This window comes from Narcine bancroftii, chromosome 9, assembly GCF_036971445.1.
Source record: "Narcine bancroftii isolate sNarBan1 chromosome 9, sNarBan1.hap1, whole genome shotgun sequence".
NCBI classification, from domain to species: domain Eukaryota; kingdom Metazoa; phylum Chordata; class Chondrichthyes; order Torpediniformes; family Narcinidae; genus Narcine; species Narcine bancroftii.
The window spans coordinates 123,049,630-123,076,745 of record NC_091477.1 but is presented as its reverse complement, the minus strand read 5'-3'; the positions used below and the strand labels follow the sequence as shown (position 1 = coordinate 123,076,745).

General features: G+C 46.5%; 1 protein-coding gene and 1 long non-coding RNA gene across 4 annotated transcripts in view; one reads left to right on the top strand and one right to left on the bottom strand.

Annotated features, from left to right (window-relative positions):
• Positions 1 to 23,436, bottom strand: part of p3h2 (prolyl 3-hydroxylase 2) — a 33,973-nt gene extending 10,537 nt beyond the window's left edge. The window contains exons 1-4 of one of the 2 annotated variants that reach the window (XM_069897644.1): positions 23,362 to 23,436; positions 14,544 to 14,696; positions 13,813 to 14,002; positions 12,749 to 12,880 (exon numbers count right to left, since the gene is read on the bottom strand). In XM_069897644.1, coding sequence (XP_069753745.1) covers positions 12,749 to 12,880; positions 13,813 to 14,002; positions 14,544 to 14,696; positions 23,362 to 23,421 — 535 coding nt within the window. In that variant the 5' untranslated portion in view covers positions 23,422 to 23,436. Of the gene's footprint in view, positions 1 to 12,748; positions 12,881 to 13,812; positions 14,003 to 14,543; positions 14,697 to 23,361 lie in introns of those variants that run through there. The other variant, XM_069897643.1, reaches the window with a different exon arrangement.
• LOC138742772 (uncharacterized) lies at positions 6,130 to 26,318 on the top strand. Of its 2 annotated transcripts, XR_011344395.1 has the most exons (6): positions 6,130 to 6,287; positions 15,700 to 15,888; positions 17,542 to 17,633; positions 18,388 to 18,470; positions 23,144 to 23,246; positions 26,164 to 26,318. It is a non-coding gene; the product is annotated as an uncharacterized lncRNA (long non-coding RNA). The 2 variants fall into 2 exon arrangements; XR_011344394.1 differs by lacking the exon at positions 17,542 to 17,633.
• The last annotated feature ends 798 nt before the right edge of the window (positions 26,319 to 27,116 follow it).

Genomic DNA, 27,116 nt, shown 5'->3' with positions numbered 1-27,116 from the left:
TGACAGCATGAGAGAGGAACTGGCCAAAGGGGGCATTAGCAGGGTAGACGGCAGAGCAGCAACGGATCGAATTTCTGCAAGAAATGGGGAAGGAGCAGGATAAATACAGGATGTCCAAAACAGAGGAAATATTAGAATGGAAAAATGTCACAACTGTGGCTGATGAGGGAAGTCAAAGCCAACGTGAAAGCAAAAGAGAGGGCAGACAAGGAAGCAGAAATTAGTGGGACGATTGAGGATTTTTTAAAACTTGCAGAAGGAAACTAAAAATCTCCTAAGGAGGGAAAAGATGAAAGTAGGCTAACAAATAATATCAACGAGGATATCAACAGCTTCTGCAAGTTTATTAAGAGTAAAAGAGAGGTGAGAGTAGATATAGGGCGACTAGAAAATGACGCTGGAGAAATAATAACAGGAGACGAGGAGATGTCGGTGAGTCCCGACAAGCAGAGAGGAGCCTGGACACCGGAAACATCGGCGAACATTGACTTTGTACAGTCCTGTTCAGTTCCTCCAGAATAAGGTTTGCTGGTAGGGTAGTCTATCACAAATTTCAGGTCCTGGAGCTCTGCTTGGCTACCATTATGGAGTCAGGGAGGAGTTTTCCCAAGTTTTTCCTGCAACTGGCCAAAAAAGGTTTTTCTCTGTTTTTTTTTTGGCCTCCTCAGGAGCTGCACAACCAGTCTATTAGAAAATTCATAAGAAACAATAGTGTCAGACAGAGGGAAAAGAGATAGATGGAGATGGTTAGTGAGAGAGTGAACTAGAGAGATGGACATGGCAGCCAAGGCAGGGGCACACTCCTCTTACAGGATGTGGGTTGTCAGGAAGGCGGAAGGATCCCTGATGATTTAATCTGCAAGTGCATCCAGCTGCAGCTCCTGATAAACCGAGTTAAGGAATTGGATAAACTCCAGAACATGTTGAGGGGGGGGGTGGGGGCAATTGGAAGGCAGGAGGAGGGTAGATGGGAAACGGGAAGGAGAGGTCAGGCAGCATAGGGCACCCCTGTGGACATTCCCCTGAAAAACAAGTGTATCATTTTGGATACTGTTGAGGGAGACTACCTACCAGGCACAAGCCACAGAAATCATGTCTCTGGCATGGAGTCTGGTCCTGTGGCTAAGCAGGGAAGGGAGGAGAAGAGGTGAGCCATAGTGATAGGGGATTCCATGGATAGGAGAACAGATAAGAGGTTCTGTGGAGGAGATCTATTATCCTGGATGGCATGTTGCCTCCCTGGTGCCAGGGTCCGAGATATCGCAGATCGAGTTCACAGCATTCTCAGGAGGGAAGGTGAGCAGCCAGATGTTGTGGTCCACATAGGGACCAACAACGTGGGTAGGAAAGGTGAGGAGGTTCTGAAAGGATAGGCACAAGGTTGAAGAACAGGAGCTCCAGGGTAGTGATCTCAGAACTGCTACCTGTGCCATATGCTAGTGACCTTAGAAATACGAGAGGGCTTCAGATTTCTGGATCATTGGGCTCTCTTCCAAGGATGGAGGGATGTTCCGACAGGACGGTTTGCATCTGAACTGGAATGGGACTAATATCCCTGCGAGCAGGTTTGCAGATACCGGGGATGGAAGGGCTCACATATGGTTGGATAGACTAGGCTTGTATTCTCTGGAATTCAAAGATTGAGGGGGGATCTTATAGAAACTTATAAAATTTTTAAGAGTTTAGACAAACTAGACGCAGGAAGGTTGTTTCCAATGCTGGGAAAAACCAGAACCAGGGGCCATAGTTTAAGGATAAGGGGGATGTTTTTTAGGACTGAGATGAGAAAAAAATTATTATTTCAGAGAGTGGTAAATGTGTGGAATTTTTTGCCACAGGAAGTCGTTGAGGCTGGTTTCCTGTCAATATTTAAGTGTAGGTTAGATTTGGCCCTTATGACCAAGGAGATTAGGGAGTATGGGGAGAAGGCAGGAACCGGGTACTCATCAGCCATGATCATAATGAATGGCAGTGTAGGCTTGAAGGGCCAAATGGCCTCCTCCTACAATTATTTTCTATGTTTCTAGGCTAGCGCTGCTCCTGTGGGTTTAAACTAGATTCGCAGGGGGAGAGATACCAAAGTGTTAAGGGTAGAGAGTAGACAGTGAAGTGGTAAAGGATGAAGGTCGTGTGAGGACTGCATGTCTATTCAGAAATTAAAGGATTGTAAGTTATAGAAATGTTCTCTGGAGTTTTTATTTCAATGCAAGGAGTATTGTCAGAAAGGCAGATGATCTTAGGGTATGGGATTATGACATTGTGGCCAGGAGTGAAACTTGGTTGGAGGAGGGGCAGGACTGGGGTTCTGTTGTTTCAGGTGCAATAGAGGGGAAGGGATAGAAGTTTGAGGAATGGCATTACTAGTCAAGGCAGATACCACAGCTGTGCTTAAGCAGGACAGCAGAGGACAAATCTACAGAGGCCATATGGGTGGAGCTGAGTGACCACACGGATTAGGATTGTATTGTAGACCACCCAATAGTCAGAGAGAATTGAAGGAGCAAATTTGCAGAGAGAGAGCAGACCGATGTAAGAAGCAGAACGTTGTGATCGTTGGAGATTTTAAACTTTCCACATATTGACTGGGACTCCCAGACTGTAAAAGGACTGGATGGCTTGGAGTTTGACAAATGTGTTCAGGAAATGTTTTCTAAATCAATATATAGAGGTACCAATTAGATGATGCAATACTTGATCTTTTAGGGAACCAGACAGGTCAGGTGACAGAAGTCTGTGTAGGCGAACATTTTGGGTCCAGTGACCATAATGTCATGTTTCAAGTTAATTATGGATAAGAATAGGTCTGGGCCTCGAGCTGAGATTCTAAATTGGAGAAAGGCCAATTTTGTGGAAATGAGAAAGGATCTAGGAGCGTGGATTGGGATAAGATGTTGTCTGGCAAAGATGTGGTCAGTAAGTGGGTGGCCTTCAAAGGCAAAATTTTGAGAATGCAGTTTGCCTGTTTCTGTCAGGGATATTGGCAATCAGGTCAAGAGGGAGAGGTCTGGAGCAGGTAATAGGCAACAAGGAGAAATTGAGGTACCAGAAGAGAATAGAAAATGTAACAAAATACTCAAGAAGGAAATCAGAAAGGTGAAAAGAGGATATGAGGTTGCTTTGGCAGATATTGTGAAGGTAAATCCGAAGGGTTTCGACATGTTAAAAGCAAAAGGATAGTAAGGGACAAAATTGGTCCCCTAGAAGATCAGAGTGGTTGTCTATGTGTGGAGCCTCACTAGATGGGGGGGGGGGATCTTATACAGATTTTTCAAATCTTATACAGATTTTTGCATCAGTATTTATTCAGGAAACTGGCAGAGTGTACAAGGAAGGAAGGGAACCAAGCAGTAGTGGCATGGAACATATAGAGATTAAAGAGGAGGAGGTTCTTGCTGCCTTATAGGGAATAAAGGTAGATAAATCCCCCCAAGCCTGACGTGATATTCCCTTGGACCTTGAGGGAGACAAGTGTAGAAATTGCAGGGGCCCTGGCAGAAATATTTAAAACATCCTTAGCCACGGGTGAGGTGCCGGAAGATTGGAGGGTAACTTGTAATTCCATTGTTTAAAAAAGGATCCAAAAGTAAACCAGGAAATTACAGGCCGGTGAGTCTGACGCCAATAGTGGTAAATTATTGGAGGGTGTTCTGAGAGATCAAATATACAAGTATTTAGACAGCCAAAGGCTGTTCAAGGATAGTCAGTGTGGCTCTGTGCAGGGTAGGTAGTGTTTAACGAATTTTATAGAATTTTTTGAGGAAGTTACCAAGAAAGTAGATTGTGAAATGGATTTGAAATTGGTTGAAGGGAAGAGGACAGAGAGTAGTGGTGGATGGTTGCTTCTTGGACTGGAGGCCTGTGATGAGTGGTGTGCTTCAGGGATCAGTGCGAGGGAGGATGTCACATTATAATTAGTTTTAAAAGTGTTAATTAAGTAATGTTTTAAATAGTATTTTTAAAAATACTTTTAAATACTTCTACTTTACATTAAAAATGCCTCTGATAAGAGGAACTTCCTACAGCTGTGTCTGGAGCCCGACAAGAAGAAAAGATTTGAGGCCTACCTTGATGGTGAAGCATGGAGCTAGTGCTCAGGCTGCCCCCCAACTGAGTGATCCTTAGAAGGACCCTCTACCAACAATGGAGAGATGGCGTCAGAGAGGAACCCAGAACGTAACCGCACATGCATGAGGTCACATAGGCACAGTGCGGGAAAACACAAGGCATTGCTGGGTCTGGGGCAGCAAGGTAGCTCAATGATGAAGAGTCGGGCTCCAGAGGAAGATCGGTGGCTGAAGATGAAGAAGAACAACAACAGGAAGAAGAGGTAATTGAAAAAATAAATTATTTCACAGCCTAAAGTAGTAGATTTAACTACATTTATAATGCACCAGTTTAAAGTAATGAAAGGGGAAATGAAAAAAAGGATTGAAGGCAGAAATTAAAGGGGAAAGTAATAACGTCTTAGATATTGTGAATAAAATGAAGAAATTGGAGAAAATGGATGAGAAAATTACAAGAGTACAGGAGGAAGTGAACATATTGAAGACAAGGTATCGACGTGGAAAATACAACCACTGGTTTAATCAGTGAATCAAAAGCTTCTAGAGAAAGTGGATGCACTGGAGAATTTCAGCAGAAGGAATTATATTGAAATAGTCAGCCTTTTGGAAGGAAAAGAAGGTCCAGATGCATTTCACTTTTTTCAAGAATGGATTCCTGAAGTTTTGGGAGAGCAAAATTTTGAAATTCCAATTGAAATTGAAAGAGCTAAAAGAGCTCTGAGACCAAAACCTTTTCCCAATCAGAGACCATGTCCTATAATCATTAAATTTTTATGTTATCATGAGAGAGAAGGTTTTAAGTCTTGCTGTGAAAGGGGAAAAGGAACGCCAAGGCCTGCTTCAATGGGAAGGAGATAAAATATTATTCTATCCTGATATGAGTGAAGATATATTGAAGGAAAGAATTCAACCTGGTTAAGAAAGTTCTTTTTGATAAAGGTTATAAATTTTTCCTACATTACCCTGCGACTTTGAAGATTTTTGTGCCTGGAGACCAAAATAGAAAATTCTTTTCTAACTTTGCTCAAGTGGAAGAATTTGCTCCAAGTCTCCCTAGAGTGCAACACTAAGAAGAAACTGCATCTTTGATGGGATGAACTATTTCTTTTTCTCTTCTCTCTTCCTTTTTGATTTCTGGGAAGCTATTTTAAATGTGGTTAATTAAAATGATCTATAAAGCGTAGCAAGGGAGTTGGGAGAAGAGGGGAGTGCTGATCATTGCAGAATTGTGTGTGTTTTTGTGACTTTGGACACTACCTGTAGCTAGGATATTTAAACATCACTTACAAAGATGGGTTCAATTTATACCAATGTAGTTATAAATATGGGAGTTGTATATTTTTACTTGTATTTTCCCTTTATCTGGATTGCTGGAGGAGATGCGTCCTGGCAAATGAAATATTAATTATTGGAATGTGAGGAGACTTGCGGGGGGGGTGGGTGGTGGGGGTGATGAGGGAGATTGAGTATGTTTTATCGAGATGAGTAAGATAATGAAGTTTGTAAATTGTAATGTTTATGGGTTAAATGAAGAGAGTGTTAACATATATTAAGAAAATGGGAACTGATGTGGGCTTTCTTCAAGAAACACATTTAACTGAAAAAGAACATTTGAAATTAGAAAGGGATTGGGTTGGACATGCAATTCCTTCATTTAATTCTAAGGCAAGAGGTGTGGCAATTTTGATTAAAAAAAAAAGAATCTTCCAATTCAAAATGTGACAGACCCATTCAGGAGATATGTAATGGTGCATTGTCAAATATTTTCTGAATTGTGGACTTTTTAAAATCTGTAGGTTCCAAATACTGATTATGAAGCTTATTCAAGAAACTTTCCTTCATCTAGCAGAGGCACATGAGAATATTTTAATAGGAGATTTTAATTTTTGTTTAGATCCGTTGTTAGGTAAATTTACTTCAGTAATGATGAGAACAAAAGCAGCTAAAGCTACTTCGGTTTTGATGGGAGATTTGAATTTAATAGAGGTACGGAGGAGGATTCATCCTAGAGTGAAAGATTATTCATTTTATTCAAGTCGGCATGATTCTTATTCTAGAATTGATTTATTTTTGATTTCAGCACAAATGCAACCTCGGATTCTGCAGCTGATTATAAAACGATGATTTTATCTGATCATTCGCCTTTGTTAATAACGGTGGAAATGCCTGAAAAGGAAAAGACAAGAGACGAAAATTGAATTCTTTGTTATTGAAAAGATTTTTGTGAGTTTGTCAGAGTGAAAATTCTATTCCCAAATTTGAACTCAGTAAAAGATGTTTATTATATGAAAGGCTTTGAAAGCATATTTAAGAGGTCAAATTATGTTTTACTTCTAAAATTAAAAAGGAGTATATGAGAGAGATTGATCAGTTAGAAAGAGAAATAACTTTTTAGAAAAGGATCTTCAAAAACAAGATTCTGAAGATAAATGTAGACAATTTATTTACAAAATACCAGTATAACACATTCCAAACATAAAATTGAAAAAGCAATTATAATAACAAAACAAGATATCACAAATTAGGTGAGAGATCATGTAAAGAATTAACTTGGCAATTAAAGGTGAAACAGACCCCAAGAATAATTAATGCAATTAAAAAAGATACTAATGTAGTCACTTACAAGCCTCAAGAATTAAATGAATCATTCAAAAAAATTATTTGAAATTATATAGTTTGGAATCTTTAAAAGACAAAAATATAATAAACAGTTATTTATCACAGATAATGTTGCCTAGTTTAAGTTTGGAAGAGCAGATTGAGCTGAATGTTCCTTTTACAGAGCTAGTGGTGAAGAAAGCCAAGGGTTCACTACAGAATAATAAATCTCCAAGAGTAGATGGATTTCCACCTGAATTCTATAAAGAATGTAAAGATTTATTAGCTCCTATATTTATGCAAGTATTATATCAGGCTTTGGAAACCCATATTCTCCCAGAATCATTTTTGATGCCAATAATGACAGAGATTCCTATAAAGGATAGAGATCCTTTAAAACTCTCATCTATTTCTTTATTAAATGTGGATTATAAAATTGTTGTGAAAATTTTGGCAAATAGAATGACTAAATTGCTACCTAAATTAATAAATATAGATGATCAAACAGATTTTGTATAAAAAGAGACAGTCATCAGAAAATGCAGCTAGATTACTTAGTATAATTCATTTAGCCCAAAAATGAGCTGGTTTGAGTGCTGCAGTGACTTTAGATGCAGAAAAAATGTTTGATAGATTGGTGTGGGAATTTTTAAGGTGTTGGAAAAATATGGATTGAAATTTGTAAATTGGATTAGGGCACTCAATAGTGATTATAAAGCTAAAGTAGTTTCTTCTTCTTTTCTTTGGCTTGGCTTCGCGGACGAAGATTTATGGAGGGGGTAAAAAGTCCACGTCAGCTGCAGGCTCGTTTGTGGCTGACAAGTCCGATGCGGGACAGGCAGACACGATTCCAGCGGTTGCAGGGGAAAATTGGTTGGTTGGGGTTGGGTTTTTCCTCCTTTGCCTTTTGTCAGTGAGGTGGGCTCTGCGGTCTTCTTCAAAGGAGGTTGCTGCCCGCCAAACTGTGAGGCGCCAAGATGCACGGTTTGAGGCGTTATCAGCCCACTGGCGGTGGTCAATGTGGCAGGCACCAAGAGATTTCTTTAGGCAGTCCTTGTACCTTTGTACCTAAAGTAGTGACTAATGGACAAATATCGACATCGGTTCAATTAGCGAGATCAAGTAGACAAGGATGCCCTCTATTCCCAGCTTTGCTTATTTTACCAATAGAACCTCTTCCTCAAGCAATTTGGAGAGATTTGGATTTAGGGTAGGTGGAGAAGAACATTAGTTTATTTGTAGATGATGTTTAAATATATTTGACTGAATCCAATACATCATTATGAAAATTATATGTTAAATTGAAATAATATGGGAAAGTTTTGGTTATAAAATAAATTGGGATAGAAGTGAAATTTTGCCATTCCCTGAAAGTGATTATACTCAGTGTCAGAGGGATACTAAGTTTAAATGGCCTAAAGAGGGTATTAAAACTTTGGGTATTTGTACAGATAATAATTTGAAAAATCTATACAAATTGAATTATTTTCTATTACTTAAAAATATGAGGAAGATTTTTTTAATTGTATGAATTAACCTATAACTTTGATGGGAAGAGTTAATTGTATTAAGATGAATATATTCCCAAACATTACATATTTTAATACCTCAAAACATTTTTCAAGAATTGAATAAATATGTAAGGAAATTCCTTTTGAAAGGTAAAATGTAAAGTTTCTATAGAGAAGTTAACATGGAAATATGAATCAGGAGGTCTGCAGCTCTCTAATTTTAAATATTATTATCCAACAGCTCAAATGTGATTTCTTGCTTTTTTTTTTGAAAGGGAAAAATCAGCATGGGTTAATATGGAATTGAATAAAATAGGAGAAAATCGAAAGAATATATATTCAAATAGGAATAAAGGTTAATGGTTGTTGATAAAGAAGCACCATTATTGAAACATTTGATTAATATTTGGAATAAAATAAATGAGGAAATTGGTGTAAGAGGACGTGTATCACCTAAAATGCCTTTGACTCAAATTTCTCAAATCTTTTTCTAAAGATAATCAATTTCTGGATAGTTAGTTTTGTAAAGGGATTATAAATGTTGAAGGTTGTTATGAAAGGGGCCAATTAATGTCATTTGAGCAAATGAGAAACAAATATGGAATAACTCAAAACACTCGTTTTTGTTATTTTTAACTAAGAGCATATTTAAGAGATAAGTTAAGACCAACCATGTTGTTGCCTCGTTGAACTGAAAGAGAACTTCTTATTAGGAGGGGAATTTTTAAAAAAATTACATCTATGATATACTCTTTATTACAAGTAGGAACTTTTAAACGAGGAGTTCATTAGTCAGGACAAAGGTGTGAAATAGATCTGAATATGTAATTGATGAGCAAAGATGGGCAGATCTATATAGGGATTGTATGACAATTAATGTAAGGTATAGATTAGTGCAGTATATTTTTTTTACATCAGTTATATCTTACACCACAGAAATTGAATGGAATAAAATCAGATTTATTGGATCAATGCTTTAGGTACGGTGAAGATGTAGAAATTTCTTGCATTCAACTTGGCTTTGTCCTAATGTAAGATTTTTTGGGTAGATTTACAAAATTTTTTGGAACAAGTTACACTAGTTGTTTTTTTGGCAAAATCCGGACTTATTTTTAGTGGGAAATATTGAAGGAACAAGGCCTAAATTAAACTATCAATTGGAATTTGTTAAATTGGCATCAGTGGTGGTGAGGAAATGTATTGCAGTTACTTGGAAATCAGATATATTTTTAGGTATGCCAAGATGGCATGCAGAAATTCCAAGTTGTATTCCTTTGGGAAAAAAAAAATCACATACAGCTTGAGAAATATATATCCTGTGTTTTTTTTTGCAAATTTGGCACCCGTAAACCCAAATATTAGGCTTAAATTCGTAATAATGTCCATTCTGTTCCTCTTGACCTGCAAGATTTTCATCTAAGCTGTAATAAAGAATATTTTTAACGTGAGTTAGACATCTCTCTGTGCAATCCTGAAAATTATTTTTTTCCTTCTTTCTTTTCTTTCTACATCTATATAGCTATATTATTTTTTATGTTGACTATTTTGAGGGAGGGGGTTGCAAAGGAGGGGTTTTGAGAGGGGGGTGAATACCATCATGTATGGAACATTTTATTTGTTTCTTTTACAATCTATTATATTAGTTTAGATTACTGCATGTATAGAGAACATTTAAATAAAATATTCAAAAGTAAGGGATTGGTGCTGGGCCCATTGTTGTTTGTCATCAATATTAATGATCTGGATGATAATGTAAAAATTGGATCAACATGTTTGCTGATGAGACTAAGATTGGAGGCGTTGTGGACAGCGAAGGTTTTCAAAGATTGCAGAGGGATCTGGACCAGCTAGAAAAATGGGCTGATGGAGTTTAATGCAAACAAGTGTGAGGTGTTACATTTTGGAAGGACAAAGCAAGTTAAGACACAATAGTAAATGGTCAGGCACTGAGGAGTGCGGAGGAGCAAAGGGATCTGGAAACTCAGATACATAATTCCCTGAAAGTGATGTTATAGGTAGATAGGATTGTAAAAAAAGCTTTTGGCATCTTGGCCTTCATAAATCAATGTATTGAGTACAGGAGTTGGGATGTTATGGTGAGGTTGTATAAAACATTGGTGAGGTCAAATTTGGATTATTGTGTGCAGTTCTGGTTGCCAAACTACAGGAAGGATATCAGTAAGATAGAAAAGAGTCCAGAGAAAATTTACTAGGATGTTGTTGGGTCTTCAGGAACTGAGTTGCAGGGAAAGATTAAACAGGTTAGGACTCTATTCTTTGGAGAGTAGAAGAATGAGGAGAGATTTGATAGAGGTTTACAAAATTATGAGAGGTATAGACAGTAAATGCGAGTAGGTTCTTTCCATTTAGATTAGGAGAGATAAATATGTGGCTTTAGGGTGAAAGGGGAAGTTTTAGAGGGAACATTAGGGGAACTTCTACACTCAGAGAGTGGTGGGAATGTGGAATAAGCTGCCATCTGACATGGTAAGTGCAGGCTCACTCAAGTTTTAAGAATAAATTGGATAGGTACATGGATGGGAGAGGGTTATAGAATTGGTGCAGGTCAGTGGGACTAGCAGAATAATGATTTTGGCACATACCAGAAGGGCTAAATGGCCTGTTTTCTGTGCTATAGTGTTCTATGGTCAGAGGAACTAAATAGGTATTTTGCATCAGTCATCACTGTGGAAGATGCAGTAGCGTTCCAGATGTTGAAGGGCATGAGGGAAGGGAAGCGAGTGTAGTTACTATTTCAAGGGAGAAGGTGCTCAGAAGGCTGAATGGTCTAAGGGTGGGTAAGTCTCCTGGACCAGATGGATTGCACCCTCAGGTTCTTACAGAGGTTGCAGTAGAGATTGTGGATTCATTGGTAATGATCTTCCAGGAATCAGTAGATTCTGGTGTGGTCCCGGAGGACTAGAAAATCACAAAATTCACATCCATATTCATGAAGGAAGGGAAGCAACAGAAAGGAAATTATAGACCAGTTAGCCTGGAGTCAGTGGTTGGGATGATGTTGGAGCTGATTGTAAAGATTGAGGTTATGGAGAACTTGGAGATACATGAGAGGATCAGCTAAAGCCAACAAGGTTTCCTGAAGGGAAAATCTTGCCTTACAAACCTATTGGAATTCTTTGAGGATGTGACAAGCCGGCTGCATAAGGGAAATGCAGTGGGTGTTGGGTATTTGGATTTTCAGAAGACCTTTGACAAGGTGCTGCACATGAGGCTATCTAACAAGAGTCCACGGTATAACAGGAAATATACTAGTGTGGGAAGAGCATTGGCTGATTGGCAGGAAGCAGAGAGTTGGAATACAGGGATCATATTCTGATTGGCTGCCAGTTGCTAGTGGCGTGCACAGGGGCCGGGACCGCTTCTTTTAATGTTGTATATCAATGATTTAGATTCTGGAATGAATGGCTTTGTGGCCAAGTTTGCAGATGATACAAAGGTAGGTGGAGGAGCAAGGAGTGTTGCGGGAACACGGAGGCTGCAGAAGGACTTAAACAGATTAAGAGAATGTATTTCATTTGCCACTGCAGAAGCCCATTGTCGGAAAGTGAACGTCATGCACTTTGGCAGAAAAAATAAACAGGCAGACCTAGTCCTCTGGGATCACACCAGAATCTATTGATTCCTAAAAGATCATTATCAATGAATCCACAATCTTTATTTTCTAAATGGGGAGAAAATTGAAAATTCCCAGACGAAAAGGGACCTAGGAACCCTCGTGCAGGATCGTCTGAAGGTAAATTTGCAGGTTGGGTGAAGTGGTGAAGAAGCCAAATGTGATGCTGGTTCATTTCAGGAGAAATATAATATAAGAGGATGTTGAGGTTTTATCAGGAACTATTTGTGACCTGATGATTCTACATCTTAGAAAGGATGTGTCAACATTGGAGAGGGTTCATTGGAGGTTCACTAGGATGACTCCAGGGTTATTATATGAAGAGCATTTGACAGCTCTCGGCCTGTACTCGTTAGAATTTGGGGGAATATCATTAAAACACTTCAAACATTGAAAGGTATGGACTGAGTGGATGTAGAAAGGTTGTTTCTCATGGTGGGAGAAACAAGAGTCCACAACTTCAGGATCGAAGGATGACAACATAGAACAGAGATGTGGAGGAATTTCTTCAGCCGAAGGTAGAGGCCAGGTCATTGGGTGTATTTAAGGCAGAGATTGATAGGTTCTTGATTAGTCAGGTCATCAATGGTTATAGGGAGTAGGCCAGGCAGTGGGGCTGAGTGGGGAAATGAACTGGCTCATGATTAAATAGTGGGGCAGACTCGATGGGATCAATAGCCTATTTCCACATACTGTATGTATTATGGACTCACTGTCAACCCCTCCTGGCCAGAGGGGGATAGGGTGTAGGACCAGGCCCCAGGGTCAGCTACAGGGGCCATAGAGATAGTAGTCACGGGATGGACAAGGACACAGGATGGAGACATAATGAACATGGGCACGGGATGCAGATGGAATGGACACGGGATAGACATGGACACAGGATAGACATGGAGCAATTATGGACAAAACCTGCGGGTAAACCTTTGTGTCATTCTCACCCTTGTAGTAGGAGTACTGCAGGAGGTCGTAATGCATGGGCAGGTAGTTGTGGATGGGGGAGAGGCGGCCAGCCCGTGTGGCCAGTTCCCGTACACAGCCGTGTTCACACTGGACCACCTGCAGGTAGTGATCTGTAGGAGATGAAGAGTCAGTCCAGGGTAACAGACCTACACCCCGCAACCCCACACTCTGACACCCTACACCCCGAGATCCTGAAGCACTCCACGCTGCTAGACCCCCTTACCCCAAGTCCCCACAAAATGACACCCTGCACCCTGAAACAAACCCACACTGCAAGACCCCACACCCCAACACCGAGGACCCACACTCCAATAGCCCGGAACTTTGAGACCCCATACCCTACCCATCCTTATAACCACAGCCTTCCATTCCAAGTGCATCTCTTCTGCACACTCTCTTTGGTGACCTACCCCACCTGCAACAGTGAGAGAGCAGCTCACACCCTGCAGTTGTAACCTTAAGTCCGGTCATGAGGAGGAGCTGGGTTTGTCAGAAACCGTGGAGACTGAGGGAGGATTTAACGGGTGTGCAGCAACACTTGCAGGGGTGAGTCTGAGCAGGTTTCATCTCCATGAGTGGTGTGCACAGCGGAGAACATCACACAAACTCTCGTACTGTCCACCATCTCCACCCACATCTCCCACTGTCCCGGAAAGCTACCAAAGGACCCATCCCTCCCCAGTTACTCTCTCTCCTCCCTTCTACTGTGCAGAGATACAGTTTGAATGAACCCATCACCACTAAACCAACCCTTTCACGGCCTAATCGGAGCTATTCTCTGGAACATGATACCTGGGTTTATTTTGCATGACCTGATGCCCTTAAGAACAGGGTGACTTCACTGGATAGTAAACAAAACAGAAATAGTCACTGTATCTCGGTTCATGTGATAATGAACAAGGCATTCAACCCAGAGATTGGAAGATTCTGGACACTAAGGGGCCGAAGGCAATGAGGATGGTGCAGGAAACTGTGACAAAGGGCAGAGCTCAGCCACCATCCACATGACTGCTGGAGGCAGTGCTGGGAATGGACGTCCTACCTGCGATGATTTCATAGAGGTGCAGACCCCTTGATGGCTGACGGCTACCATCGAAATGCTGCGGTCCCTGGCAGAAGGCACGGCACTCCATCTCTGCCTGCCAGAACTGCCTCAGGGCCTCCTCGAATGAGCGTATGGCCATAGCGTACTGGTCCTTCTCATAGTGCCCCAGTCCGGTGTTGAACGCTTCCTATAACACACAGGCAAGGGTCAGCAATCGTATCGACACCAGCTCACATCTGAGGGAGTAGCCTGCAGAGGTCCCACCCGGGCACGGAGGTCCCACCCGGGCACGGAGGTCCCACCCGGGCACGGAGGTCCCACCCGGGCACGGAGGTCCCACCCGGGCACGGAGGTCCCACCCGGGCACGGAGGTCCCACCCGGGCACGGAGGTCCCACCCGGGCACGGAGGTCCCACCCGGGCACGGAGGTCCCACCCGGGCACGGAGGTCCCACCCGGGCACGGAGGTCCCACCCGGGCACGGAGGTCCCACCCGGGCACGGAGGTCCCACCCGGGCACGGAGGTCCCACCCGGGCACGGAGGTCCCACCCGGGCACGGAGGTCCCACCCGGGCACGGAGGTCCCACCCGGGCACGGAGGTCCCACCCGGGCACGGGGAAGGAGCATCATCCCGGTCACGGGGTCTCACCCTCATCATGCGGAGTCTCCACCCCAGACCCTCCCCTCCAATCACCTCCCTTGCCTCCCCCTTCCCTGGCCCCACTTGCCATGTAGGGCCTCTGCTCCAGGTCAATAAAGTGTTCCTGCTCCACTCCATCCATGTGCTTGTAGCGCTCCAGGCTCTGCCTCATCTCTGTGTGCTCGGGGTTGGCCATGAAGAAGGTGTGGGCAGCAGCGGCGGCCTTCTGCAGCTCGTTCAGCTGTGGGTCAGAAACCACATAGCCCTGTAACCCTCATCATTCTCTCAAAACCCACCTCCGAACTGCGCATCCCCCAATCCCCATTCCTGCCCATCCCCCCTATATCCTCCTCCTGTCCATCCCCTCTCCCACCCAGCCATCCCCTCATCCTCACCCATCCCCCACATTCCCACTCCCATCTCCCCTCCCATCCATCCCCACTCCTGCCCATTCCCTCTCCCACTCAGCTCCCTTGCCAGTTCTCAGAGCAGCTCCCTTTGCCATACCTTGCATCTCTTCCACACCTCTTCCTGATTCTCCCTGCCACCAAGCACACCACGCAACCACACCTCCTGGGCAAGTAGGTCAAATTAGAGAACTGGAACAAACCCACTTGGGCACAGGGAGAGTGTGCAAACTCCACCCAGACAGAGTATTGAACCTGGGTCTCTAGACACTGTGACCCACTGCCCTGTAACTGAAATGAGCCCATGACAAGGGTGATACGGAGACTGTCCCACACCTCCAGACCCTGCCCACACAGTCAGGGCCGCTTCAGGACCCTGGCAGAGGTGGCCATTCCCTCTGAGCCAGCATCAAACGGGCACCTCCCCTCAGTAGCCCAATAGTGTCAGCAAACCGGCCAAAGCTCATCGTGGGTTCAATCTGATGCTTTGTATTGCCAAAGAACCCAGTACGATGAGGCCCAGGTGTCAGACCTGGGCACAGACTCATTACTAAGGGAAATGGGGGAGAGGCCAAGTCACCGAGCCCTGAGGACACGTGATCACCCGCTGGCACATCACCCATAAACTGTACATGGGAGCTCACTCAACCCACAAATCTCCCCGTCACTCTTTTGATGGGTCATGTGATCACCAGTCGTGTCCACCTTCTATTGAAACGTGGCAGGCCTCCCCAGGGAAGTCTCTGAGCACAGCCATCTGAGATCTTCCCTCAGTGTTGCAGCTCATGTTAGACCACACTTGGAGTATTGTGTTCAGTTCTGATTGTCTCATTACAGGAAGGACGTGGAAGCTAAGTAGAGGGTGCAGGATGTTGCCAGGATAGGAGAACATGTCCTATGAGACAACGTTGACTGAGCTGGGAGTTTTCTCTTTGGAGCGATAAAGGATGAGGCTTCAAGAGGGTGGACAGCCAGCACTTTTCTCCCAGGGTGGGAACAGCAAACACCAGAGGACATCTGTACAAGGTGAGTGGAGGAAAGTTTAGGGGAGACGTTAAAGGTAAGAGGCATTTCACACAGAGGGTGGTGGGTCTGTGGAATGAGGTGCCAGAGGAAGTGGGAACAGAGGGGGAAATTACATTAAAAGACAGTTGGAATTTTCCCTGGACCGGAACAGTTTAGAGGGAGATGGGCGGAACACAGGCAAATTGGATGCGCAGGAAGACAACTTGGTCAGCACAGATAGGTTGGGCCGAAGGGCGTGTTTCTGCGCTGTGTGACCAGAGCCTAAACAACTCAGCATGTGAATCAACTGAGGTGGTGTGCGGCAAGGCTAGACATGATTCAGGCACGAGCCATCGATTACCCACCAGGACTTTCAGTGACACTGACTCCCACAGGACAGTCACCACTGCTGGGATGTCTCAGCCTGATCTCCCTCCGGGGTGATTTTCATTTAAATTTTTTTTTTAATTTACAACATGGTTGAAACCAATTTCAGCTACTGAAACCCATGCTGCCCAAATACCCCAATTGACATACAACCCTGTTACATTTTTAAAGGGAGGAAAGCAACCAGACCCCCCGGGGAAACCCATGCAGACACTGGGAGAACGAGAAAATTCCCGACAGATAGCGCCGAATTCAAACACGGGTCGCTGGCGCTGTAACGGCGTTGCGCCAACTGTGCCACTGCTCAGTCTGTTGTGACCACATGACAGTGTTCCTCAGGCCGGAGTCAATCTCTGTCTAGTGGACTCTCCCGGCTTGGAACGCCCTGCTCCCAGGCCTAGAATTCCCCAGCCTGGACCAATGAATGGCCACCGGGTACCAGGTTGCAGGCTGAGCCCCCTTCCCACCACACCGGGCCTACGCAATTAAGGGTTGCCTCAACCTTCTGTTTCTGTGGCAACAGGAAGATGGTTGGATCATTGTGAAAGAATTCGCATAGGCCCACAGCCCAATGGAAATGTTTTTACAATCAACATTCCAGTTTTGCAGGGGTGAATTAACCCTTTCCCAGCCAGACCTTAACTCAGATGTAAAACACAAGTCTGCAGACACCGTGTTTGAAGTAAAAGCACAAAGCTGGTCAGTGGCTTTTATGTAGTAAAGATACAGAACCAATGTTTCTGACTTGAGCCCTTCATCAAGGGATTGGCAAAATGTCAGCGCACACCTGATTTCAAGCATCGGCTGACATTTTTCCACACCTTGATGAAGAGCTCAAATCCAAAACATTGGTTACATACCTTTATCTCTGCTATATAAAGTGCACCTCACTCGTATCCCTGAAGTCCAACCATCGGCCCTAACAGAGGCCAGAAACCCTCCCAACCATCCACCACCATTTAAACCCTGGCTGTAACCCTGTCCTGAAACCACTTCATTCACCCATTCACTCCTGACCCCCAACCCCATATCACTAATGTCCCTCCTCTGTCCTGACCCCACCCCAACTCCATGCCATCCAAACCCATCCCCCTCCCCATCCTGATGCCCGACACTGTTCCGACACCATGTCACCCACTTGGAAGACCACCAGGAGAGGCAGGGAGGTGGATGGCAGATCTGGACCCACAGATCAGCAACAACAGGGTGATGAGTGCAGGGAGGGGTCTAGAGTGTGGGTTGAAAGTCAGTGGGAGAGTTAATCGGCCACTCACACTTTGTCCCCAGGGTCCCTCTCTGTGACGTGGTCTCACAACCTGGAGCTATCCAGCTATCTACACCGAGGGGACACATTCAATCCCTCAGGGGGAGGGAAAGAGGTACGAGAGGGGGACTAGGAGGGAGAGGGGGACAGGGAGGGAGGAGGGGAGATGAGGGTAGGAGATGAGGGAGAGGGAGGGGAGGGAAACAAAGGCACAAGGGAAGGAGGGAGACGAGGACAGGCTGCCCCATGAGCTGGTCCCTGACAAGGCAGGGAGCTCCACACCACACTCGATCCCAACGTCCCACCTCTCAGGAGGCAGCCTCTTCTCATCCTCCTCCTGCCAACTCCCCTTCAAAAGGGAGTGCTCTCACAGCAGCTCAGCAAGTCCCGCGTCCTGCAAACATCTGAATGGGACCTTTCACCAGGTGGGGCACAGGTCCAACGTTATCGGCAGAACTGGGCCGTGTGCTTGGCAGAATGTCCCAAGAGCAGATTCCTGATCAGGGCTGACAAATGCATCTCAGATGCCTTCCACTGCTGGCACCATCCTCAAAGATGCCGAGAGTGGAGCCACAAACTGCTGCTGAGTGTTCTCTCCCCCTGTGTCCACTTCCTTTCCAGATGAATGACTCCTCAGTGAGGTGTGAACACAGGGCCAGTGGCAAGTCCTTGCACCTGTGGGAACTACTGACCCCAGATTGACCGAGGTGAGGGCGAGATCGTGCCAGGACTCTCACACATCTGAGGGGAAGGGGAGAGTCAGACCTTTCATTCCGATTCCAACTCAGCCGGCGCGTTCCAACTCGATCGGGAGCTTTCAAAGGAATGATTCCTAGCCAGATTTTGATGAAATTTTTCCCCCTTGACAGGAATGTCACTGAGAAACTCTGATGGGAATCTTCACAGTCACAGCAGGCGCTGGGCTAGAACACCAGATTCCACTCTGGCCGAGGTAGGAGAGACCTTCTTCCAACGTTGTTTTGCAAGCGCTGAGTCTGAGGATGCTTCCTCATTACCACCTGGAATCCAGGTGGATCTGACCCTCCTCACCCACCCCCAGCTTCACTCACCACCGGGAATTGGCGTGGGGTCACCGGAGATGGAGAGGCATCTGGTGCCTGCTGGAAGGGACACTGTGAACATTTCCTTGATGCGTGGTGCCTGGACCCTGTCCACAGCCAATCCCTGACTCACCACCTCTCCCAACCAGCTCCTACAGTTGTGAGGCCAAGGCTCTGGCCTTCAAATGATGCCACGAGGTAAAACTGTGGTTTGGTGAGGCACGCAGAATTGCCATGGTTCTGCGACCCTACAGGCTGGTAAATCACAGCCAATGAGGACCAACTCACAGTCTGAGCCCTGTGATGAGAGACAACTGTCAACCTCACAGTGAACCTCTGCCTGGGTATAGGGCACATTCACCTGGGCAAGGGGGTACTTCCAATTTGTACGGACTAGTACCTTCAGCGCACAGCATTGTGCCAACTGTCATAAACCTATCCACAACAATCTAACCCTTACCACCCCCCCCCCCCCCACCCCAGCCCAAAGCTGTGTTGGTCAACCCTTGGCTGAAAATGCCATGAGCTGCAGGGTGTGGCCTTACATCACAGTCAATGAACAGGAGCAGTCCCAGGCAGAACTGCCACATATTGTCATACGTCTTGTACAATGTACAGGTATCAGATTGTTGCTTTAACATCACACAGCAAAGCAGTGCCACAGAATTAAAACGAGGCAATGTTCTCGAGACCAGTGATTTTACAAAAGCTGCTTGTCAAACCATTCTCCACACTGTGGATCCCAGGGACAGCAGAGCCCCCATCCCACACTCCACAGGCAGCGCTTGGAGATCCCACTGGTACCATCTGAGGCACGACATGGGGGGGGAAGAGGGGGAGTGGGGCAGCGGGTGCAGGGGAGTGGGGTGAAGGGCAGTGAAGGGAAAGTGGGGAAGGATGGGGGCACTGGGATGGGATTGGGGGGAGTGGGGAGGTAGTGGAGGGGCAATAGGAGAGGAGTAGGGGAAGACAGTGGGTGGAGGGAGAGGGAAGGGGAAGGCAGTGGGGGAGTGGGGATGGGGGAAGGCAGTGGGGGGAGTGGGAGGGAGGAGGGCAGTGGGGGGAGAGAGTTGGGAGGGGGAAGGCAGTGGGGATCAGCTGAATCACGTCAGCACTGCTCTTCGACATGCCCACAGGATATGTCTCTCCTTTGTCCCACTACTCCCTCTGGGGGATCATTTTCCTCCTGCCTGCTCTTTGCTCCTCTCCCCTCGAGCCAATTCCTGTCCCAGGTGTTTGACCCGCAGGGTTCAAATTGGCCCACAGCCACTTCCGTTCTACTGCTTGAATCCTCCCCAGTATGCTGTGTCCAGTCCTGGTCCACCCCTCAACCTCCTGGCGATGTGGTGACCTCAACTGAGCCACTACATGCCAATGGTTGCCCATGGCCAATGAGCAGAGCCTCCCTCAGCCTCCACCACCACATCAGTCTCAGCTGAAGGAGTGGGTCCTGCGGCACTCTTCCAACAGTGAGCTCAGTGCTGGGGGACATGGGAACAAGGGCCACAGCCCCTTGGTGAGAGGATGGTGTCCATTGGTTGACCCACTCCTGTCATGGTGAGTCCTGTCCACTGTTGCTCCTCCTCCTTGCCTCAGTGAGCCCCCTCTCCCTCCCCCTCGTCCCCATGCACATTCTAGGATCACATTCCGCACGCTGTGGAGAGCTGCCAAACTCGGAAGGGAAGTTGGAATGGGGAACAGCTGGCCTTTGATTTTCTGGGAAAGGCAGTAGCTCACACAGCAGTGCATTTGGCAGGGAGCTGCCTGTCCGCTCTCCAAAGCCAGAAAATATCAGAGATCTTCACACACACCTTCGTCGGTGACAGTCACAGTGTGGTCATGGTCAGGCTTCACTGGATAGTAAACAAAACAGAAATAGTCACTGTATCTCGGTTCATGTGATAATGAACAAGGCATTCAACCCAGAGATTGGAAGATTCTGGACACGAAGGGGCCGAAGGCAATGAGGATGGTGCAGGAAACTGTGACAAAGGGCAGAGCTCAGCCACCATCCACATGACCTGCTGGAGGCAGTGCTGGGAATGGACGTCCTACCTGCGATGATTTCATAGAGGTGCAGACACACCACCCGGACAACTGGTTCATTCTCAGTGACACACATCTGGGATTTCTGCACCATTGTACTGGAGTGACTGGGAACGAGGTGAGTCAGTGACTCCAGCATTACTGTACTTCTCACACTGAGTCTCTCAAACACACATTCCTGTGCAGGACCCTGCAGCTCAGACCAGACCCCACGGACCGGACCTTGAGGCTTATACTAGACCCTGTGGCTCAAACCAAATCCCACAGACTAGACCTGAGGATCAGACCAGACCCCACAGCTCAGACTGGACGCCAAAGGCCGGACCTTGAAGCTCAGACTGGACCCCTGGCTTGGATACTGCGGCTCAGACCAGGGACACCTGATACTTTCCAACACTTGTTTCCGGATTTGGCCCCAATGCCGACCCAGATCTAGCAAGGACCTGCCCTGCTCTGGGGACTCCCACCATCGCTGTCCTGGTACTGCCAGCAAATGGTCCACATCACAGATCCTTGGAGAGACTGTAATGTTCATGATCGGTGCAGGACTAAAGTAAGTGGTTTCAAAGGGTCCATCCCCCACCCACCCACGGTGTTGGCCAGTTGGGATCCGAACAGCCAAGAGTTTGGGCCATTCCCAGGCTGGGAGTGAAGGGGACACGGGAAGATCACCCACACAATGACCCTTTGATGCTGAATGCCCCTCCATTGTTATTTTAGGGAGGAGAGACTGAGGGAGCACACATCTATCTGCACTGATCGGACGGAGGCAGAGATGTTTAGAGGCTTAATAGAAACACAGAAACATAGAAGATAGGAGCAGGAGTAGGTCATTCGGCCCTTCGAGCCTGTTCCGCCATTCAACGAGATCATGGCTGATCTTAAAGTTCAGTACCCCGTCCACGCCTTCTCTCTGTAACCTTTAATACCCTTATACTGAAGAAACAGATCTAATTCCATCTTAAATAGATTTAATGAACCTGCCTCTACTGCCCTCTGTGGCAATGAATTCCACAGATTCACCACCCTCTGGGTAAAGAAATTCCTCCTCATCTCGGCCCTAAATGGATTGCCTATTATCCTCAAACCATGGCCCCGGGTTCTGGATTTTCCCATCCTTGGAAACATCCCATCTGCATCCATTCTGTCCAGTCCTGCCAGAATTTTATAGGTCTCTATGAGATCCCCTCTCAATCTTCTAAACTCCAGCGAGTACAATCCCAATTTGCGCAATCTTTCCTCATAAGTCATTCCCACTACTGATGTAAGGCTCACCGGCCTATAATTCCCCGCTTTTTCTCTACCCCACTTTTTAAATAGTGGGGTAACATTAGCTACCCTCCAATCCATGGGTACTGATCCTGAGTCTATCGAGTTCTGGAAAATAATTCTTAAAGCATCTGTTATCTGAATGGCCACTTCCTTAAGTACCCTAGGATGTAGATTATCAGGCCCTTGGGATTTATCTGCCTTCAATCCGGGGAGTCCATGTTTCAGCGAACCTCTGCTGGAGCCAACACAGAGGCAAGCGTGAAGAAGACACACTGGCATCTCTACCTCCTAAGGAAAGTCTGAGGAAATTTGGCACATCTTTGGATACGCCATCAAAATTCTGCAGTGCACTACTGGAACAACGTAAACCAACTGGTTGCATCAAAGCCTGGTTTGGAAATTCGATTGCCTTACGTAGCAAGCCAGCTAGTTCCGTCACAAGCTCCAACCTCCCATCCTCTGCAGACATCGATGTGAGGTGAAACCTCAAGAAGGGCCTCCATCACCCTGGTCACAACATCTTCTCGCTGCTATCTTCAGGCAGAAGATACAGAAGCCTGAAGCCAGCATCTCTAGGTTCAAGAACAGTTTCTTACCAACAGCTATCTGGCTCCAGAACAGTGGTTAACACCAAAGTCTGCAGACACCGTGGTTGAATACATAACCAACATTTTGGCTTGAGCTCTTCATCAAGGTGTGACAAAATGTGGGCTGTATAAAGCACACAGATTGACCTTCTGAATTTCTCCAGCTTTGTGTTTTTATTTTCCTAAACCAGTGGGTTCTCCACCTTTTTCTTCCATTCACATACCATCTAATCCCTTACTAACCACAGAGCACTGAAGTCTTGAACTTCCCTGAACCTCACCATGAATTATTCCGGTCCTACCAAAGCATCCGAGTGCGTAACTGACAGATCACTTTTTCTGCAAAAGTGTTGTTTTCCGTTACTGCAAAAAAAAGGAGGAATTTTTGACGCCACACGATCACCACATCAGTGACTCGGGTTCAAATCCAGCACTGTCTGTAAGGAATTTGTACATTCTCCCCATGTTTGTGTGGGTTATCTCCGGGGGCTCCAGTTTCCTCCCATCGTTCAAATGCACGTGGTCAGTAGGTTCATGGGGGGGGGGGGGGGTAGTAATTGGGCAGCATGGGTTTAAATGGCCAAAAGGGCTTTCTATTGTGTTGTTTCATTTTTTTAAAAATTAAATATTGTATTTTCTCTTCCTTTTATATTTATTAGTCTTTCCCCTCTCGGTGACTTGATATTTTGCTGCCTTGTGTTTTGTGTGACTGGAAGCTACAGCAAGCAGAACATGTATATGGACATGGAACACTGCACAGAGGTATTTGACAATAAACTCTTTCTCTCCCATTCCTTTGGGGGGGGGGGGGAGCTGAGAGCAGCTGCTTGCAACAGGCAACACCCCGATTAAATGGGATAAAGTTCTGCTCGTTTACTCTGCTTCCCTCTCCTGGGGCAAAACGACCAGCAGACTTTGGCACACGACTACAATCCATGCAGACACTGTGCCTCTTCTGAAGGCTTGGCTACGGCAACAATTTTCTGAAGTTTGTTCCACATGAAGTCGGACCTGAAATTATTTCTCCGGCTTGGAAGTAGCAGAAAGAACCTGTGATTTAATAAAGAAAACAGATTTGTGGGGCCGAGCTTGTTGCCGACAAGAGGGGGATGGAGAGAGTGTAGGAAATGGGAATGGAAAATAATACCAGGACTCGGGAGAGCAACCTGGATTTATGAAATGGGGAGAGGTTTCAGGAATCGGTTGGAATGTTCAGGGCTGTAAGGGGGAATGAGTGGGGGTATTTCAGAATGATTGCTATGAAGTGAGAGAGCAAGGTACTGGGGCAGTGGTGAAGAAACGGTGAATTGAGTTGTTTTCTGTCATGAGTAGGGAGATAGAGCGGTGTTTAATGGTGTGTGTTCCACCAGATTCAAGGAGTTTCCATCCCACCGTTATCAGAGACCTGAGTCAATCACAGAACAGTGAAACTACGTGATCTTTACTCTGTACCTACCTACTCATCACACTCTATAACTTTGCACTCTCTGGCTTGTACTATGTTCAAGATGTGCACTGGTCTGCTCACAGAATAACCCCAATCATTTCAGTAACAATAAACACAAACGATCCAGGCAAAGCAGCCCACACATGGGATCAGCAGATGGTGATATCACAGTAGGGTAACACAGGTAACTCTCCACGTCCCTATCTGGAATTAATCCCCCACCCCCACACAGCCTACTCTAGGACAAATCCCACACAGCCTACTCTAGGACAAATCCCCCACTCTGGAACTAATCCCCCCACACTCCGTCCCCACTCTGGAACTAATTCCCCCCCCCCATCCCCACTCAGGAACTAATCTCCCCTGCTCCATCCCCACTCAGGAACTAATCTCCCCCGTCCCCGCTCAGGGACTAATCCCCATTATACCCCCTGTCCCAATACAGAACTAACAGAACAGCAGGAATGTTTTGATGAAGCTGTGTTGGGCCAGAAGTATATCCCTGCTGCGGCTGTTGGAGCTTGGCAATGCTAGAATTTAATGGGTGACACCTCTTCCAGCTGTTGAGAAGTGTGTGGATTTGCTGAGCTTCACCTGCCAAAGGCTCTCGGCGTTACATATATTTAGGCATTGATCGTGCACCAACTCACTGTGACCAAGGACAGACTCATCATTATTCTGGAGATGGGTGACTAACAAGGCAGAGTTCCAGCTAATCCTATCAGTGTGTCCTCGACAGGCTCAAACACAACACAAGTACCTACCCACGTAACAGTCACATTTTTGTTGCATTCTCTCACAACACCTCTCTCAAGGTAATTCAGAACAACACAGTCCGAACCGCAGTAAAACACGAGCCTGCAGACACTGTGGTAAAATTACAATGCTGGAGAAACTCAGCTCGTCAAACAGCCCACTTTATACAGCGAGGATAGATACATATAATGCACTCTGTTTGACCAGCTGTGTTTAGGATTGTGATTTTACAGCCCTAACTCCAAATCACTGAGGACTCCAGTCTTCTCCTGCACGTCACCCCATCCATAGTAGAGTCCCTCAGGGGCCAATCCTTGCACAAATCTCCTGTTGCGACCCCACCCCCAGCTCTGCCATATCACCACACACTGGAAATCGTCAGGCTGCGCCCGATGGGCGGACGTGAGGAAATCGCCTTCCAGTCAATGTTGCTCTGCCAGCTTCCTTCTCTGAACCAGCTCCTCCACAGCCTGAATCTCTACCCCATGCCCAGCACTCTGTTACTAAGCCATGCTCTCACCTCCAACGTCCCATCTCATTTACAGGAGACCCTCAACCACCTCCCTCTTTCTGCAGTGTCTCAGCAGGAAGACCATCTCACTGTCATAATTTATGGGATCAATGACTGCTCTAAGGCACTGGTGAGACCTCATGGACTATTGTGAGAAGATTTGGGCTCATCATTTAAAGGGCTGCTGACATTGGAGTGGGTTCAGAAGAGGTTCACAAGGATAATTCTGGGAATGAAAGGATTATGAGGAGCATTTGACAGATCTTGGCCTGGACTCGTTGGAATTTAAGAGAATGAGGGTGGATCTCATTGAAGCAATTCAAACGTTGAAAGGCCTAGATGCAGTAGATGTAGAGAGGTTGTTTCCCAAGGTGGGAGAGTCTGGGACAAGAGGACACAACTTCAGGATTGAAGGGTATCCACTTAGACCAGAGATGTGGAGGAATTTCTTCAGCCAGAGGGAGGTGAATCTGTGGAATTTATGACCACAGGCAGTTGTCGAGGCCAGGTCATTGGGCAGAGATTGATTGATTCTTGATTAGATAGGGCATCAAATGTTATGGGGATAGGCCAGGCATTGAGAGGAGAAAATAGATCAGCCCATGATTAAATGGTGGGGTGGGCTCGATGGGCTGAATAGCCTTTTTCTGATCCTATGTCATCTATCAGGCAGTGTGTTGCGAGAACCCTCCCCACCATCTGGCCCACTAATCCCTCCAAAGGCCAATTGAGCAGACCATTCTGCCCCTTGACTGTGCTGTCACGCAGCAAGGTGATGCTGATTGTGAATCCCCAGATTCACAGTCCTTTCCTCCCTGTCGCAGACCTCATTCCAAGACTGCCACTGCTGTCCCAGCACCCATGGCAGACGAATCACCTCCCTACATCCACCCCACCAGCACTGAGAGAACTTCATACATCTTGACAAGATCTCCACTCATTCTTCCACATTCTAATTATCACAGAATGCCTAGTCCAGTGAGATGGGTTCTTCTGAGAGCAGTCTAACTGGTCATCTCTAACACTACACACGTGGAAGGGACACAATTTCTACCGTGCAGGATTACCATGAAAAGGAAGATCAATTAGCATCAAGCAAGAACAGCACAAGACCACTGATGTGGGGATCATTCAGGAGCCTGATGGCTATGTGGGGTGGGGGGGGGAGACACAGGGTTAATTGGTAAGGGGATAGATGGTGGGGAGGGGGGGATAGATGGTGGGGAGGGGGGGATAGATGGTGGGGAGGGGGGGATAGATGGTGGGGAGGGGGGGATAGATGGTGGGGAGGGGAGGATAGATGGTGGGGAGGGGGGGATAGATGGTGGGGAGGGGGGGATAGATGGTGGGGAGGGGGGGATAGATGGTGGGGAGGGGGGGATAGATGGTGGGGAGGGGGGGATAGATGGTGGGGAGGGGGGGATAGATGGTGGGGAGGGGGGGATAGATGGTGGGGAGGGGGGGATAGATGGTGGGGAGGGGGGGATAGATGGTGGGGAGGGGGGGATAGATGGTGGGGAGGGGGGGATAGATGGTGGGGAGGGGGGGATAGATGGTGGGGAGGGGGGGATAGATGGTGGGGAGGGGGGGATAGATGGTGGGGAGGGGGGGATAGATGGTGGGGAGGGGGGGATAGATGGTGGGGAGGGGGGGATAGATGGTGGGGAGGGGGGGATAGATGGTGGGGAGGGGGGGATAGATGGTGGGGAGGGGGGGATAGATGGTGGGGAGGGGGGGATAGATGGTGGGGAGGGGGGGATAGATGGTGGGGAGGGGGGGATAGATGGTGGGGAGGGGGGGATAGATGGTGGGGAGGGGGGGATAGATGGTGGGGAGGGGGGGATAGATGGTGGGGAGGGGGGGATAGATGGTGGGGAGGGGGGGATAGATGGTGGGGAGGGGGGGATAGATGGTGGGG